Source organism: Ornithodoros turicata, chromosome 3, assembly GCF_037126465.1.
Source record: "Ornithodoros turicata isolate Travis chromosome 3, ASM3712646v1, whole genome shotgun sequence".
NCBI classification, from domain to species: Eukaryota; Metazoa; Arthropoda; class Arachnida; order Ixodida; family Argasidae; genus Ornithodoros; species Ornithodoros turicata.
In genome coordinates this window covers 75,641,274-75,660,084 of record NC_088203.1, presented here as the reverse complement: position 1 = coordinate 75,660,084, position 18,811 = coordinate 75,641,274, and the positions used below count along the sequence as shown (strand labels likewise).

At 47.6% G+C, this 18,811-nt stretch overlaps 1 protein-coding gene across 1 annotated transcript; it reads left to right on the top strand.

The window, feature by feature from the left end:
• Nucleotides 1-14,757: 14,757 nt before the first annotated feature.
• LOC135387351 (uncharacterized) lies at nt 14,758-18,053 on the top strand. The gene is made up of 2 exons (XM_064616580.1): nt 14,758-15,696; nt 17,917-18,053. The coding sequence occupies exons 1-2, from the start codon at nt 14,815-14,817 to the stop codon at nt 17,932-17,934; spliced, it is 900 nt and encodes a 299-aa protein (XP_064472650.1). The 5' UTR covers nt 14,758-14,814; the 3' UTR covers nt 17,935-18,053.
• The last annotated feature ends 758 nt before the right edge of the window (nt 18,054-18,811 follow it).

Sequence of the window (18,811 nt, the reverse complement as noted above, 5' to 3'; positions counted from 1 at the left end):
CTCATTCGGGACACTCAAAGATTGCTGGTAGGTAGGGTGCCTCAATATTAGCTCTAGCTATAGGGAGGTAGTGTTGGGGCACCTATGCTGGAAGGTGGTCCAGCGCGTCCCCGAGGAGGGCAACGAAAGGCGCTGCAGATGAATGCTCTTCGAGAGCCCAAGAGCGGACCCCTAGTTCGGCCTATCCGCTGAGGCGCGCCATTTATACTGATGGATCGGTAGCGAATGGGTCATCAGCAGCGGCCTACTACGTCTCGCAGGTAAACCGTGACCTCGCCCTCCAGCTTCCCTACACAGTGTCCTCCATGGATGCGGAGCTGCTCGGACTGCTTCCCGCTCGCTGAATCTGTGCCTGATGCGTGGGTCGTCCTCACAGACAACAAGGCGTCTTTGGCGCCCCTGTCAGCATACCACCCGAGCGTTGTGAGTGATCTGCGTATCATGGTACTTCAGGAGCACGCCCAACTCTCCTCGGTCGGCCACCGTATCTGCCTTCAGTGGGTACCCGGGCATACAGGGCTACGCGGAAACACCTGTGCTGACGCGGCTGCGAGACGCGCCGCGCTTGATGCGGCCACGCCGGTGCCCCTACTGCCGCTCCCGGTGTCTGCGTGTCGCCTGCTTATACGCCGTCTCTGCGGCAACGGCACCCGCCAGTTTGTTCTAGACGCTATCCGACCTAATGCGCTCCTGCAGTCCATCGACCCCTCACTGGAGTTTGTCATCGGCTGCCGCTGTACCCGCGAGGAGAAGTCCCTTCTACACCGTCTTTGGCTGAACGTTGCCCTCACCCGTTCACCCCTGTTCAAAATGGGCCGCGTCTCATCTCCCACTTGCCCTTGCTGCGCCGTAGAAGACGATATCTCACATCAGCTCCTCCACTGTCAGCGTCACCACCATCAGCGGGCCATGCTCTGGCAACACTTCTCAGAGCTTGGGTGTACGGACGAACGGACAGACGTTTCTCTCGCAACACTCTTTGGCCCTGTGGAGCGAGCTAACCAGTGGAGAGTCACAAGAGCGGTGCTCCGCTTTCTGCGTGACACGGGCCTCCTGGGCTCCCTGTGAGCCGAGTGTTTTTTTTTTTAATTTTTCTTGTTTTCATTTATTTATTTATCTTTTTGTAATTTCCCTTTCTCTTGTTTATATTTTTCCTTTTTTTAGGGAATAGCAAGCCGGCGTGCTGCATGGCTGACCTTTCCCCTTTCTTTTTTTTTCTGCCAATAAATCCCCCCCCTGGAGGCGAACTGGGCTCTTGGGATCCCGAAGCGAGACTACGGTTGAAAGAGGGAACCCCCTTGAATAGCTCACTGAGCTCCAGGGAACCCTAAGCGTGGAGAGAGAATATGGTAGATAGACTTGCCATAATGTCTAAACCAAAGGCGATCCTCGCGGGTAGACTAACAAACAGCAATTGAGGACCATTTTGCTTACATGTGCTATAGTATACAGAACGTTTTTTTTTTTTACCTTTACATATATTTTATAAAAGAGCTATGAGAGCAGCATAGATGTCGTTTTTGCAGTTGAGTTGTGCCTACGTCGGTTATGCGGCCACACACCCTCTCGAAGACAGTGCGCAACTACAAGATCACTCTGCTGCTATACTCACTATCGTTTAACAATACATTAACAAGAAGTTAACAATACCACTGTATATGTGACCGCGACAGAGTGCGATACGGGAGCTTAGTTGAAAGAATCCAGAGCGGACTCTCAACGACTTCACCTCTATTGACCTCAACTCTTGTGTTGAGCGCAGTGGGGTTCAAAGAAAACAGTTACAGAGCACGTAGACTTGTCCACAAGCTTCTTGTCCAGCGCTAGGCGGACTGATGACAATGAATAAGAGTAAGAAATATGGTTACAGAAGAAAAGGTGGGGCACTAAAAATAAGTATCGGTAACGATTCGGAGATTGTGTTACCATAAATTTGTAACGGAAATACTTTTCTGACACCATATAAAAAAGTATGGCGATCTGCACTCCTATACCGAAAAAAGTATGGATTACTGCAGCGTTCGAGGTAACTCGTTACTGTAACTAAGTTCCTTTTTTTTGTAACTTGTAACTTAACTCGGTACTTTTGCGCCGTGGTAACTTTCAGAGGAACTGGTTCCTTTTTCAGGTTACTTTGCCAAAGTAACTTAAATTAGGCACCAAGTTACTTTTAACTCACTTTTCAGCCACGCCCACATATTTTGTTGCTTTCTCTCCGGTTCCTTCACGGCATTTTTTTGGCATAAAACGTGATATTCAATTAATGACAGTATTGTATTCAGGAAGTAAGAACCACTGCCATTGAAATTAAGCTGAACAATTGTGCGCCCACAGGGAGTAAGATGCAAAGCGTTAGAATAGACCTATACCAGAGAAACGTCATCATGACATTGCTAGACAGACTGAAACTGAAACCGAAACAAATCGGAAGGGGAGGGCTGGGTTCCACGAACGGGCGCTTGTTCGTTGCCTCCCATTGAAAGAAAAGCAGTACCGAAGGTCGCGTCCCTTTAAGGGCCCATATTGTAATCTCCTCAAGACCGTGGCTTTTGGGCGCGACCTTGTTCACCTCTAGCTTCAAGCGTATTTCAGTTCTAACAAATTTGTGGCGCTGTCGAACACTATGACGTCATTTGTTTACAAATAGGGAAAGGCCTATTGTTGGACATACCGAAAACGATCTAAGCGTGTTGCACTCCTCCGCAGGCAACTCGAGGTCTAACTCAACTGCTCACGCGCGTTGCAACTGCGCAATGCTATTTTGTGTCCGAAGTAGCTTGGAAATAACTCTTTCTTTTTTTAAGTATAACTCAGTAACTGCGAGTTACATTTCAGGCTGAAGAACTTCGTTATTAACTTAGTTACATCACGCGGCCCCTGACAGTGCTCCTCCCATGTCATTGTCAGGGGAGATTCTGCTGTTATAACGGATACTGAGGCAGTAGTTGCAGTTAGTGACGGGGATGCTGGCTACGATACTGAAGTTGGCGGTGATGGGGCCAGTGTCGCATCCTCTAGCTCCAACAGGTCGGTTATTGGCCTAGAGTTAGATGAGGAAGGTACAGCTGCTGACGAGATGGATTTAATCGAATCTGCAGCTAAACGCGTCCGAGGGGTCTGCAATGCGGGATTCCTAACGGGAGTGTTCCCGGCCTCAACTTTTCTATTAATGTCTCTGTTCAATCTTGCCACACTAAATGTAGTGGAAGTCCACGTCCTAAAAGTGTAGGAAGTGGAAGAATGTAGTGGAAGAGTGGAAGACCGTCTTTTTGCGCTCCACCACGACCAGCGGCGACAAAAATATGCAAACCTAAACCAACTAATTACTGCAACAAATGACCCGCTTCGGTGGCAGATTTTTCTCTAAAAGGTGTCCACTGAAGGTCTCAAAAGGGGTAGTACCCATTTTTAAGCCGACAGTGCCCTGCTTTAGAAGTTATCTTTTTTATGAAACTCATTTAAATTTTTTTTAAATAATGAGCGCCTCCCACTCATTCACATGGTGCGCAGCTTGTAGGCGGTATCCGATAGATACTTGTAAAAAAGAAAGTTCTTCGATTGGTGCACCCGTTCGCGCAATATTTAGCCCGGGGATTTAACTGAAGCACCGGTATAGTTGATATCATCACGCGCTTGCGTCATTCCTCTGCATATATTTGCAAAGACAAGCAAATGACACTGCATTATGCGTATGATTTGACCCTCTAGAACAAAGCCACTTCACATTGCTCCTCACGTATTTCACAATCACGTTCGCAAAGCTTGGTGAGAGGGGTAGGGACTGGGAGAAGGAGTTTTTCGACAGCATCCTCTACCCCCGCAAAGACTTGATAGCGTAACTAGTGTAACGATAACGCCCATGCTCGCGTGCGTTCTGGATTCAATTTGGTCTCGTGCTGTTAAGGTGTTAAACCGCCAGCACCTGTATGTCTGTGGCCTTGTCTTATAAAGTTACTTATAAATGTGTTTGATAAGCGCCAGAAACGCGTACGTCACGGCTGGAAATCCTAGGCCGGAATCTATTCGCCGAGTCACCGAGCCGGGCTCTATTCGCTTAGACGCCGGGCAGGACCATGCTCTACTCACTGGGCCACCGGACCGAGTCGGGCCGGGCCGCATAAGTGAAGGTTCGTGCCCGGCAATTTTTCAATGCGCCCGGGCCGGGGCGGGCCCGGAAAAGTCGGCCAGTGCACGGTTCTATATCAAGTTCTAGTAAACCCACTAGGACTCGTAGCGACTGTTCTAGAGTTTAAGGATTGTTCACATGGTATGGCATGTTCGAAAAGCAATCTCCCTTTGGAGCGCTGCTATCTGGTATGTAAGATAGAGTCTGTGTAAAAGAGGCTACCTTCATAGGTAGTTCTCTTACTTGATAACAATACACACAGTCTCGCAGTATCGTGGCAGTATCGCTTGAGGTGCTGTTCCCGGGAAGATTTTTCCTCAAATCTTAAATCTCGAGGTGTTGGAAGATCATTTATTTCGAGCAGAAAACACTTGCAGCATATGATCCATTTTTAAATACAATATCAGAACAACATTTTCGAGGGCAGTCACGGAAATATGGGCTGCAGAACTAGTGACAGGCGAGTTCAGACAACCGTGTCGCGAGCACTAGCACCGTCTCTGGGCGTCTCGTAATGCTCTAGAAGCCCTCGAAGTTCACCCACGGGATAAATTACGGAATCCCATGGAATTGGTGTTGATTTGCTATTTTTGGTGTGTGATGGTGCCCAAGCTTGCGAATTGGTATTGGTGCTTGTATTGGTATTGGTATTTAGCTATTTCCATCCCTCCGCGGACTACTCTTCAGGCTTATCTGTGTGTGCGTGTGGGGGGCGAGGGTTCTGTAGAATGGGGGGGGGTACCAAGAGGTCGTATGTATCAACCTCGCGCAGATGACGGCATATTGGTGCCCCAATTCAAAATGAAGTGCCTTGCCTTAGATGTGGGCGCGATCTTTCAGGGTCTTTAAGAGCAGGAGCATCCTGCTCGGGGCCTAATTACTTTTCTGTTAGGGCCCGACATTCGTTTTCTTTCTGTCCTGACAAACACACACACACACGCGTTCCCAGTGCGTGGCTTCCCACCTGAAGGCATACGTCGTGGCAATGCGTAGACTGCGAGTTTCTTTCCCGGACGATGATATATATGATCATGTCCTGTGCGGCGCCTTTACATGGCACTTCTTGCGCGTGATCGGCCACCCTCGCACTTGCACACGTCGCGTATTCAGCGCTACATAGCGTGGCGTAGGACCACTGCTAGGTAGCTTGACGTGCGCCGGGCCAGTCTTCAGTGGCGCTTAGCGCATGATGTCTTGCCGCGGCGTGACAGTTTTTCGCGTTTTGCTGTAACGTCACCTGGCTGTCCCTTTTGCGAGTACAGGAAGTCAGAAGAACATGCTTTTAGTTTATGTTTGTTGCCTGGTGCTCTGTGGTATCGTGTATAGCAGGCCTCTATAGCCTGACGGGTGTTGAGTGGAGCACCGTTCGTGGTCTGTGCCCCCTTCATGTCCCGCAGCGTGATAGGCGACATTTTGTGCTCTTGGTTGTGGAAATCCATTACCATGTGTGGAATACTCGCTGTCGACGAGTGCACGCGGAGCAGAGCCGTGTGTGCAGGAGGTGATTGAGCTTCTTAACGCCGGTACTTGTGCTGTCTCTACAGTTCCCCTAGAAGTCGGCCCAGGACGCACATTTCCCCAGGGCGTCAGTCGTGACGTTGCCCACATACGTGAGGCCGACAACGGCAAGCCCTTTCACCACCACCACCACCCACCCCACCACCCCGTCTCTACTGGCTTGTGTTAGTTATTTGAGTATACGTATTTGGTAGCACCCCTTCGCGGTTTTGTACGCGGCGGTCTTCTCCATTTTTATTTTGGAACTGTGACTGTTGTGCCGATGCATGGAGCGAAGCCGATATGGCTCCCGTCCCTCGTATGAAGACTGTCTTTTTACCGTACTTTCAGTTATGTATGGCTTAGCCTTCTAATTAAATATGTGGGGTGTAGTTCCATATCGGACCACTCGTTTTTAAAAATTAGCGAAAGCGTTAGGAAGGTAAATATTGCAGAGAAGTGGAAGAAGGTCATATACTGAATCTAAAAATGTACGAATTATAAAATTCTGTGGACTACAAGTTTTTTTACATGCATTTCATCATGCGTTTCATTTCATCAACCCCATCTGATTCAGTTTTAGCGCAGGAGAAACACGGGAATGCTAAGCCTAACGGACTCGAAATTTGCCATCTTGCAAGAGGGTTGAATTGGGCTAAATCACCTCACTTTAGTGAGGTTAGTCTATGTTAGGTTCTACAGATTGGGGCGGGGGGTCTGGGGGGGGGGCGGGCGCCGCCCTCCCCAGGCACGCACTAGGCGGTGCGGGCCCCGAGACTGTGCCTTGGGTTAGATCAGAAGGCGCTTAGTAAAGATGTCGGATCGGCTACATGAAACGGGCAATAAAATTTAATTTTTATACGTTTCACGCAATATACGAGGGTCATTCCTGTTTAATTTCGTTACTAATTAGCTCCTCTTCCACGTTAAAGCGTTTCATTTTTTTTTCTTTTTTTTTTTTTTAAGCCAGTGGTCCCGATACGGAACTACATTCAATGTGTGCAACTAACGAACGTCCTCATTGAGATCAGGATAGTAGAAAGGGACTTCGCTCTGACGGCTGCTCCCCGTACTCAAGGTTTCGGTACCATCATGGAACACAGCACTAAGAACGAAGCTGCGGGTGACGCTTCCAGTGCTGGAGAACCTCCAGCTACTCGACCAAAACGCAAGGTTACTGTGTCGCTAAAGGCATTGGAAAGGTTCGAGTCTGATAACGAAGAATTCGAAGTCAAGTTCGACAGGACATGGGAGGAAACGCAAGTGTGCCTGTCGAACGTTTCAACTACTGCTTCTGCCGAGGTCATACAACGGTCACCGGACGAATTAAGAGCCAGCCTCAAGGGGTATTAACTTCTTTCGGAAAGGTATTTTACCTTCCTCACACGGATCGACACGCAGGTGAGCCTCCAAGTACGAGACGTACAAAAGGCTATTGGTCAAGAACGCGACACTTTGGTCGAGAGGACAGTTATAGAAGCAAAGCAGCGTTTGGAGAGCCTTCCGAAAACAGCTTCGCTTCGTTCTAATTATTCCGGACATTCCACGTTTTCAAGACGTTCCATGAGATCTGCGCGGTCCAACATTTCTCCTGTGAGTGCGTCAGCAGCGAGAGCGAGTGTCGATGCTGAAGCAGTCAAGGTCTGCTCTGCTTACAACAGGAAGGATGCAGAAATGAAGCATGAAAGAGCTCGTATGGTGGAGGAAGAACAGATGCCAGCTGCTGCCGCCAGGCGCAAGAGAGTGGAATGGGAGGCCAACTTACAATTACTTCGGGAAGAAAAGGAAGCAGCTGCGGTCGGAGCGTAGGCCAGGACACTTGAGGCAGCTGCTCATACAGAAAACGCTAAACTCGACGACGTTACAGTGGATGGAGATGGTTCGATCCTGCAAGCCAAATACAACTTGCTACACCGAACTATAAACCTAGACGATGGTTCACGTATGGCTGGACAAAGTTCACGTGAAACAGACGACCCACGGCTTCGAAGAACTGATGATGTTCACGGCGGAGACATACACGGAGCACAGACCAATACGTGCACGAGTCTTCTACACGGTAATCTATGCACGCGTCTTGGCAAACGGATATACCGAAACAAGCTCACAATGCAAGAACGCTCGGAACTGGTACGCATTGTTTAGAGATGTGTTCTTCTGCTCCTTTGAACGTAAGGCCTGCGAGCATTATACGTACTGGTCAACGAATGAAAATGGACCCTCTTCACACGGCTTTGAGATCTGAAGTTGGAGAATTTAGAATGGCCAGTGCTCGCCACGAGCCTGTTAACCATGTACTCACTCGTCGACAGAACGACGACAGATTTGGCAAAGTTTCTTCTCCGACGAGAACTGGTTAACACTGGCCTCGCCAAATTCGATGATCAGTCCGAAAACTACATGTCGTGGAAGTCGTCATTCAAGAACTCTATCGAACACTTGGGTTATCACCGAAGTGAAGAACTTGACCTTCTGGTGAAATGGTTGGGAAACCTGTCCTTTCATCACGTGAAACGGCTCAGATCAGTGCACGTATAGACAATCCTTCTGCAGAGTTGCAGTTGGCGTGGGACAGGCTGAAAAAATGTTATGGTAGTCCAGAAGCCATCGAGAGTGCTCTTCTGAAAAGACTTGAAGCCTTCCCCAAGATCTCTAACAGTAACCACCGCAAGTTACGAGAACTAGGAGACCTGCTTTTATAATTGGAATCGGCAAAGGCAGATCCTCGCCTACCACGAATCGGTTACCTAGACACAGCTCGGGGTGGGAACTCCATTGTGGCAAAATTACCATATGACCTTCAGGGAAAATGGATCACGGGTCATCATGGGTCAAGATACAAAGAAGGAAAGAGGGTGACATTCCCTCCATTCTCCTTCTTTGCAATGTTCGTTCGGGACATAACAAATACCAAAAACGATCCAAGTTTTCATTTCGGTTCATCCACGTCTTTCAACACTACTCGTCTGAGACACGACAGAACCCCACCTAGGAATGCCAGTAACAGAACATCAGTCGCTGTCAAGAAATCAGATATTCTGACAAGCATCCGATCCTGCCCCTACTGCAGCTAGAGGCAAGACTGTCAAAGATGCAAGCAAAGAATGTCATCTGCATCGGAAACCACATCCGCTGAACAAATGCCCCGGCTTCCAAGACAAGCCTCTGATGGAACGGAAGGCTTTGCTCAAGGAGTTCGGTATCTGCTTTAGGTGCTGCTCGTCGTCAGATCACTTCTCCAGAGACTGTGTGCGGGTCATAATATGCGTGGTGTGTGGCAGTGAAGGACATGCATCTGCCCTCCACCCAGGTCCTGTCCACGAAGACAGCAGCACATCCGCAGGTGATGTCCAGCACGGCGGGGAAGATGGCGCTCATCCTTTGTCAACTGAAGTGATGTCTAAATGCACAAGTGTGTGCGGAAGAAACACTTGGGGTAGGTCCTGCCCGAAGATATGTCTAGTCAGAGTGCACCCAAAGGATAAGCCGGACCTATCATTCAAGGTGTACGCTGTACTGGACGATCAGAGCAGCCGGTCACTTGCCAGGCCGGCCTTTTTCGATGTGTTCGGCGTGCAGGGATATGAATACCCCTACACACTCAAAACATGCGCTGGGACAGTTGAGTCATCGGGAAGACGAGCAAGTGAATATAGAAGACACGTTGTAAGGTAGAGATCGAGGGTTGGTACAAACATAAAAGTAAATATACAGACATATATAATAAAATAAAAAGGGGGTACAACTCCATCAGTTTCAAGCCGGCAAGGGAGAAGTCGACAAGACACTGTAGCACTGTTTCGCTGAATGTGTAGCCCGTGAATGCCTGTTGTGCCAATTACTGACCTGTGGTCACTCACATCGTGGTCACTCATGTATTCACTCACTACACAACTCATCCCTTGTCTGTTTGAAACTGATGGAGTCGTACCCCCTTTTTATTTTATTATATATGTTTCTCTGCATGTTTGTACCAACCCTAGCTCTTCTTGCTCTCCACCTTACAACATGTGTTCTATATTCTTTTCTTTTTTTTTTTTTGTAACTTGATGTTAGACCTGAAGAAGTGCAGCCTTCTGCGTGAAAGTCTCGTCTCATTAAAATTTTTGATGCTCTCAACCGTGTTCTCTCTGTTGTGCAAAATCATTCTAATAAATAGCATCATAAAATCATAAAGTAAGCATGACTATACATTTCTTGTCACTATTCTTCTTTTTTTTTTTTCTGCAGTGGTGAGTAACCCTAAGGACACATGCAAGAAAGGGATGACGAACCCTCATCAGTCATCACCTCATGAGGATACAGTGTTTGATGAGTCGTTCATGTTCTCAGGCACATGAAAAAGCCAGTCTATGCTAGCACCAGGTATTGAATATGGACCCTCCTGCTACCAGTCAGGGATGTTACATTTCAGGCACTCATTGACTTTTCGTGAATTACTTGTTGACTTTGTCCCAAGGTGGAGCTCGCCACAGCTCATTTGCTTGTCTGTTAATGTTGCGGCTTGTGTTGTGTTTTTCTGTTTGTGTGTTCCAGTCTCAGAATAGGATCAGGTCAGGTACATTCCATTTAAACATGGCAAACAGGAAGTGGTGTTTCTCAACACAACTTAGCAGTGGCCTTCCTGCACTACTACTGCGGCCATTAAACGTGAATGGAAAGCCACGAATTATATTCACTGTACTTTTATTCTGCGCTATGTAATCCTGTTCAAGTTCTATCAAAGGAGCATGTAACGGCAGGCAATGTAGTAATATAGTTCAGTGATATTCCTTAAAGTGGGAGGAACTGCAGCGTATGAACGCATGAAGGAAACTGTCATGTTATGACAAGTGTTTATGTATTGTACATTTAACTACTCATTTGTCTCACTGTCTTTGTGATGACTTCGGATGGTGAAACGTTTCATCACAGCACTACAGCAGGTGTCCCAGAGGGCGGGGTCCTCAGCCCACTCCTCTTCAATGTCGTGATGGCTGCTTTACCAGCTCTCTTGCCACGGGGCGTCAACATCAGCTTGTATGCTGACGATCTCCCGTCACTTGACCATTACTGGAGCAGTGATCCTGCCCTCGGCGTTCCTTTCATATCCAAAGTGATGACACTAAAAGGTTCAAAAAGATTGTTGAGACCCTACATGCAGTGATGGCCACTAACTACTTCTACAGTAGTTTAACTATAACTACTAACTACTTTGCAATGGAGTAGTTTAACTAGTAGTTCAACTACTTTTCAGTGGAGGTAGTTAAAACTACTTCTTTAACTACATCTATAACTACTTAACGTTGTCCATCAACACCAATCCCATTCTATAGTGCTCTTGGACACCTAAATATGAATCACAAGCAGTGATAAAAGTGAAGATTTAGTACACATGCACGGCACAATTGCTCTGCACCTCCGTTCTCCTCAAACATGTAGCTAAAGGTAAAAGTCGGAAGCACAATCGTTCCCTAAAGCTTGCTGCAAAATCGGAAGTAGTAGTTGGCGCCTGCAGTAACCTAACTACTGTAGTTAACTACTCGAAATAGCAGTTTAACTAGTAGTCGCCACTACATTTCTGCAAGTAGTTGATAGCTACTTTTTACCTACAATCAGATAGTTTAACTAGTAGTTTAACTACATGTAGTTAACCACTGGCCATCAATGCCTACATGTGAATGGCAACTCGACAGCTGCAAGAAAGGGCGAACCAGGATTCGACAAACTCCACCCCTTCATCACACAGTTGAATGAATCAATCAAGGCGGCGTACTCTCCATCGAAGTTCCTGTGTGGATGAGTCCATGACCCCTTTCAAGGGTAGATCTTCACTAAAGAAGTACATGCCCCTAAAACCTGTGAAACGGGGTTATAAAGTATGGTGTTTGGCTGATTCCCGAACGGGATATGTGTTAGATTTTGATAAACACACAGGGAAGTGTAGCGTGACTGAGCGTTCACCGGACATGGGCCTTGGTGAGCACGTAGTTATGTCCCTTGTAAAGACTATCAGAAACACGTCCAGTATTGTTGCATTCGACAACTTTTTTACAACGGTAAATCGGATGGAAAAGCTTCATGGGTCTAAGCTTTACGGTGTTGGCACTGTGCGTTCGAATAGGAAGGGACTACCTCCAATGATGCAACAAAATCAAAAACTGAAAAGAGGTGAACATATATACAAGACAAAAACACACATGTCGCTGTCATCAAATGGATGGATAATAAGCCTGTAACAATGCTGACAACAGCCTGTGATCCCAGTGAATACGTAGAGGTTCAGAGGGAACACAAGGATACTCGGTCCATGGTACAATGTCCACGAGCGGTGGAACTGTACAGCAACATCATGGGAGGCGTATCGATCGATTTGACCAACTTAAGGAGCGATATGCTGTTGTACGTCGCTCAAGGAAGTGGTGGCACAGGATTTTTTATTTTCACATTGGCCTTACAATCATCAACGCATATATAGTCCATAAAACTGATAGAGAACGAAAAGTTGACTAGCTCACCTTAGAAGAAACCTCGCACGACTCCTCATCGGTGGCTACAGTTCAAGAAAGCGAACAGGCCGACCAGCAAGCTACCTGGCTAACAAGAAGCAGGTTCCAGGGAGCGTGAGACTGACTAATGTTGGTACACACCTGCCAGAACAAGGGCGGACATACATAAGGTGTCGCAAGTGCACCACAAAGGCCGAAGAAAAAAGAACACCCTACATGTGCCCCCACACTCTCAGAAAAAAGGGCGGAGCACTTAGAACCTTTCAGGAGATAATTTTTGTCGCATATGTTGTGCCTTAAAGGTTGCAAAGGTTGCGAGGGGGGCGTGCGCCTTTTTGTAGCAATTTGGATATATGATAATTGCTTTTACCACCCTTTTACGCCCTTGATCAGATGCTATGGTGATCTAGGTGGTAAGTATAGAAGTTGCTACCTTTTCACACCCTTTTTTCTTAGAGTGCAGTGCGATGTTCCTCTCTGTATCACTCCCTGTTTCAAGCAGTTCCACCTAAAATAAAGCTTATATCTTTGTATCCCACTCGCCATATAGCCTCAGAACAGCCGAACTTAGTGAAAAAAAATTATGCACTAGACCGAAACTGTTCCCCTCAATGAGCCGTGGGATCCATACTTCCCACTTTCATTTATTGCGAAACAGCGATACACAATTGTTTCTGTGTGTTCTGGTGGTTCTCCCGAATGAGTAAATGAGATATGAGTTCACTGGACCTAACAGAAAAAACTCGCCCGTTGAAGGGTTAAGAGAAAAAGTGAGGCCGCGAACACTCCCGTTAGGAATCCCGCACTGGAGACCCCTCTGGTGACTGGCGCTTCCGTTTAGCTGCAGATTCGGTTAAATCCATCTCGTCAGCAGCTGCACCTTCGTTATCTAACTTGTGGGGACCATTCCTACTCTCGGGGTCGTGCTCGGCCGTCCGGCCCGTGAAGGAACGCTGTGCCAACTCAATAACAAAACAAAGGTTTATTTCATACCTTCAACTAAGTTACAGCAGTCGTTCCCGGTCAACATCCCGTCTCCCGTCTCTTGTAACCCCGTCGCGCTCCCTTTTTAACACGCTTCCTGTCCTCCTCCCCCGGACTCCTCCTCGCCACTCCCTGGCTACGGCGCCCTCTCACAACAGCTCTCTCGTGCTGGCCAGCCGGTGGCGCCCCCACAGGTCTCTATACAAACTCTCTGTCAATAACTAACATGTCGGAGCTAGAGGACGCGACACTGACCCCATCACCAGTGCCAGGTGATGGGGCCAGTGGTGGTGAAAGGGCTGGTGGTGGTGGTGGTGAAAGGGCTCGTAACTCCAGTATCACCGCCAGCATCCCCGTGATGAAACAAATCAGGAGGGTGCAAGTGGGCTAGTGGAACGGTGAGAGCGGCAACGTTTCCGTGGGTCTGAGGAAGGACAAAACACCGAAGGAACACGGAACGGAGTGGACGGCGCGGACATTGTCCCGTGTCGTCCACTCCGTTCCGTGCTGTGTTTTGCCCATCCTCAGACTCAAGGAAATGTTGCCTCGCTCACAGCATCCCCGTCACTAACGGCAACTACTGCCTCAGTGTCCGTTATAACAGCAGAATCTCCCCTGACAATGACCTCACCACTGGGAAGAGCACTGTCATGGGCAGCCACGACAGGCAGGGTCACCAACAACACGTTCGTTCGCAACTGTCACACTAGCAGCTTCTAGAACGGGATACTCGGGAAGCAGAAGAAGAACAAAGATCACGGCCAGCTATGCGCAGTGTTGTACCCGTTACCGAAATATGGTATCGCTATACCGATACTCGTTACTTATATAAAATGTATCGAAATACCGATATCGATGTTGCTTTTTAAAAGTAACGGAGTGCCGGTACCGTTATTTAAAAAAAGTAACGCGATACTTCGGTTTGAACTACGAAGATGTTGCAACATAGAAATCTCGCTTACGTGAACACCCAGCTTGTATAATAACAAATTGGAAGAAGACAGCTTTGCAGTAAAAAGACAGCATATTTATTATCTAGCTAGGACACTTTGCTCGACTTTTACCAATACCTGGTTCTCAAAGTCTTCTTCTGCCATCCTAGCAGGCCGTGCTCTCTCCGGGAGCTGACAGAGGTCAATATGACAATTACGTTAGTGTCACGTACACCCATGCCGTGGAATCTAATGACCGGGGAAACCTATCCGAAGTTAACAATACCACTGTATATGTGATTGTGACTCTGGCAGCTTAGGAGAAAGAATCCAGAGCGCACTGTCATCGACTTCACCTCTGTTGATCTCAACTCATGTGTTGAGCGCAGTGTGGCTATTTCCCCCTAGTTCAAAGAAAACAGTTACCGAGCACGTAGACGTGTCTGCAGGCTTCTTGTCCAGCGCTAGGCGGACTGATGACAATTAATAAGAGTAAGAAATATGGTCAGCGAAGAAAGGGCGGGGCACTAAAAAAGTATCGGTAACGATACAGGGATTGCGTTACCATAAATTTGTAACGGAAATACTTTTATGATACCGATTTAAAAAAGTATCGCGATCGCGATGCTCTCCTATACCGAAAAAAGTATCGATTACTGTAACGGCGTTACTTGTAACCGCGCATTACGTACAATGCTGGCACCACTTTTGACGAAGAAGAAGAGTTTACGCACCTGCGACGGTCACCCCGGTGGTTCTATTGGCATTGAACCACACTCCGGAAGCGATGGCTTGTTACAACTACTACGGGTACGACAGAGCAGGGTCGCACATCACTGTCAAGGCCACCAGACTAGCCACTGATCAAAGCCATGGCTACTACTATCAACCTCAACACGCAGTGACGCCTGCTTCCCAGACACCAGTCTACCAACAGACGCCCGTCTTCCAACCGACACCAAGTTACAAAGCGACACCCACATATCAACCGGGACCCGTTTCCAAACCTGCACCTGTTCCAAGACCGACGAAGCAACATCCCGCAGAACCACCACAGGAACTAATCCCGGATAGCTACGAATTTCATTCGCCTCCACCAGTACCTTCTCCGGAACATGTGGCGAAGGCACCCTATGAACATCCTGTCAGTGAGTGTGCAGTTGATTGGAACCTGGCACAAGAGCATGAGCTCCATAGGGAAACTGATTGGTATGGCGGGGAAACCGCAGCGGAGGTTCATAGCCCAGCGGAGGAAGCGACGCCTATGGCTGTTATCCATACAAAAGAGACATTACCACTGCTCACACGACCGCATACGGTCAGTCATACTAGCAAGGAAGGTGAAGGAAGTACCTGCTGCAGTCTGCTCTTTCTGTGCATCACCATCCTTGCCGTTTGTTTCCTCTTATTCATTTTGTTCGTTAAACTCGTGGAAATGGTTGTAGAGTTCCGTCGAGACACGCCGGTTCATAATGACGACCTGTTCACCCTTATTCCGGACGACGACGAATATGATCCAGTAAGTGCTCGAAGAATGGTTGAGGATACGACTTTGGAAGATATGTCAGCGGAAGGTTATGCAGATGCAGATGCAGACGTAACTGGGCACGCCACTTGGACTGGTAGTTTGCTTACGCTGCGGACGCCGAGACCTTTTCTAAATACCAGCGTGAGTGAGTTCAACATCATGCGTAAGGACAACTCGTGCAGCGTTGGAGTTTCTTATTATTCTCGGGTAACGTGCTGGATGTGTAGCGGCGTACCCTTGACGTAACCAGAACGAAAGCAGTTTTCTGTTGTATGTATACAGGGCGTTTTTATTCCGTACAGAATTTTGCAGTTGAGTTCTATCGCCAGGCGAACATCCTCTTGAAGAGAGTATGTAACCACAAGGTTGCTAATTACCTCGAATTTATTCATTAACTCTTGAATTGTGGAACATGGGACAAAAGCAGGATAACTGAATAGGAGACAATCCTCGTCGAAATCCATTCTATCTTTTAAAAAATCCTATCTTATCCATTTTATCCTTATCTTTTTATCTTAATCCATTCTATCCATTTATCTTTTAAACCAACTGAAGCGAGCATGGTTCATGAAATGTCCATCGCCTAATTTCGCCATGCAAATGAGCCGAAACCAAAAGAGAGCGCCTCACGAGCGCATTATAGTGTTCGCAGACGGAGGCTTATCTGGGCCGAAAAGCGGTTCATCTGACCAGTAGAGCAGCACCTGCTGCAATCATCTCCACCTCTCGAAAGCGCGTGGCCCTCTGACGTGGAATGAGCGCTGTGCTCCCTGTCGCCGCTCCTCTTCTGGTTTCGGCTCACTTGCACATCAAAATTCGGCGATGCATATTTCAACGCACGTGCGCGTTTCAGGATTTTTTATACATGGAATGGCTTTCAACGAGTATTGCCTCCCATTGTGGTATCTCGTTTTTTTTTCGAAATCCCCCAATTACAAAATTGAACTTCTGTATGCAATAAGGGGATAAGTCGAAAAATCCCAAAATGGGAAAGGGGCCTGATCTGATTCACTCTTAAAAATGAACTTCACCGCATAGCACGCACCTAACCAACCATAATCTCGAATGATATCGTTATCTGCCCTGATTTGTTGAGAACAGGAGGCGTACTCCTTTTTTGTGACAATTATGAACAGTATAAGTGTCACAAAAAGGCGTACGCCTCCTCTTTTCAACAAATCAGGGCAGATAACGATATCGTTCGAGATGATGGTTGGCTAGGAGCGTGCTATGCGGTGAAGTTCATTTTTAAGAGTGTTGTCCATCCCATTGACACACATGCATTTCCCAGTTTTTACCATGCTGTAGCGGGCCAACAAATCGCAATAAGGTCCTAAGTTTTCATTGGCAGGTGCATACTGGTATGTAGATGTCATTGCAACAAAAATAATAAAAAGAGGATAAGTCGACTTATCCCCTTATTGCATACAGAGGTTCAATTATTGAATTTTGAGTACTTAGTGACCTTGTAGTTGCACACTTTCTTCGAGAGTATGTGTGGCCGCATAATCGAGGTAGACTCTACTACACCTCTGTGCTCTCTCATAGCTTTTTATGAAAGATATGGAAAGGTTTAAAAAAAACGTTCTGTGTATTGCTATAGCACATGTAAGCAAAATTGTCCTCAATGGCTGTTTGTTAGGCTACCAGCGAGGATCGCCTCTGGTTTAGACATTAAGAAAAGTCTCTCGGCCATATTCTCTTTCCATGCTTAGGGTTCCCTGGAGCTCAGTGAGCCATTCAAGGGGGCTCCCCCTTTCCACCGTATTCTCGCGTCGGGACCCCAAGAGCCCAGTCCGCTTCGAGGGGTCCGCTCGTGGACTCTCGAAGAGCATTCCGCTGCAGCGCCTTTCGTTGCCTTCCACCGGGACGCGCTGGACCACCTTCCAGCATAGGTGCCTTAATAATACCTCCCTCTAGCTAGAGCTAATATCGAGGCACCCTACCTACCAGCAATCTTTGAGTGTCCCGAATGAGCTTGAAACAGAGAAGACGACTGTGGTGAGATTGTTGTGTTCCAGGTGTACAACGGAGACAGTTCCGTGACTGGAGCAATTGTAGAGGCCCCCTTGACGCGCACTATGCTCTTCTCTACAGATTCCTGCGCGGGGAGCGAGAATATTCCTGAATTATTCCTGCATAAGTCTGGTAGGGAACATATGGTGCCGCGCATGATGCCGCATACCTTGTTATCTCAAGTCTTGTTCACGGAACCTAGGTCTGGATGCGGGGTAGTTGATACATAATTTGCGAGGACTCTGTAGTGATGGGGAAGGGGGAGGAATAGTGATCTGACTTGGTCATGTTTTGTAGTTGCAGTCTTGATATAGAAGTAATGGTTTCCAAATGGCTCTTCCACAGGATAGGCCTCTTCTATAGCCCATGCATCACCAGTACCACGCAGAAGCGGTCTCTGCTTGACTGAACTGAGTGTGCTGTGTATGGGCAGAAAGAGCTTCACGATTTTTATACAATAAACTTAACCAGGTACACGCTAATCTCTTAAGCTGGTTGTCTTTACGATTTAAAACGCGAAATCGCCTAAGGCAAAAAGGGGTACGCCGCGTGATATGGCAGCCTATCTTCCGGCTCGAGTCGAGCTTCCATCGACAACCCCAAATAAATCTCATACCTAATGCCTAATTTGGGTGGTCATTTTGTGGCAACGTTTTTTTGCGAGATCCTGCCTGCTCTCGTCAGTTTTGCCACATCTCTTATGTTTCCGTGTTGCTTTCCGAGCGCCAGGAATTTGCCAGCTAGCACTTTTTCGCCCGGCCTCGAAGCGACCGGGCAGCGGATTGCCCAACTATATCCAGTGACGTCACATCCGCATTGCGAGGGTGGCGAGGGCCCTCATTGGACCGCACGTCGAAGTACACGTGTGTTAGCAAACGACGGAACCCGAAGACGAGCGACCGCGATGCCCTTAGCGTGATCCAAGCGTCTAAAACCTTTGTATTCCTGGCACTCATGTACCGGTGGCGACTGTCACGTGATCCAGGGCGGGCACCGACCCACCAATTTCAGAGCACTATGCATTGTTGCCATGAAATGACCACCCGAATTCACCGTAAGTGTATGAAATAAACGCACATCGCTAGTTGCTAGTTGTCCACTATTTACGTCGTAGTCCACACATATTCAAAAACCGCAAGTGATATTTCCGCTGGAGTGCGAATATCGTGTTAGCCTGTGAGCATTTGGAAGCTTTACCCTAAGCCACTCCACTTGTAAACCTAATGAACTGTAGCTAGTA

Bases quoted from the DNA above. Each gene is read 5' to 3' on its own strand.
- LOC135387351 (XM_064616580.1), top strand. From the start codon at position 14,815: ATGGCTTGTTACAACTACTACGGGTACGACAGAGCAGGGTCGCACATC.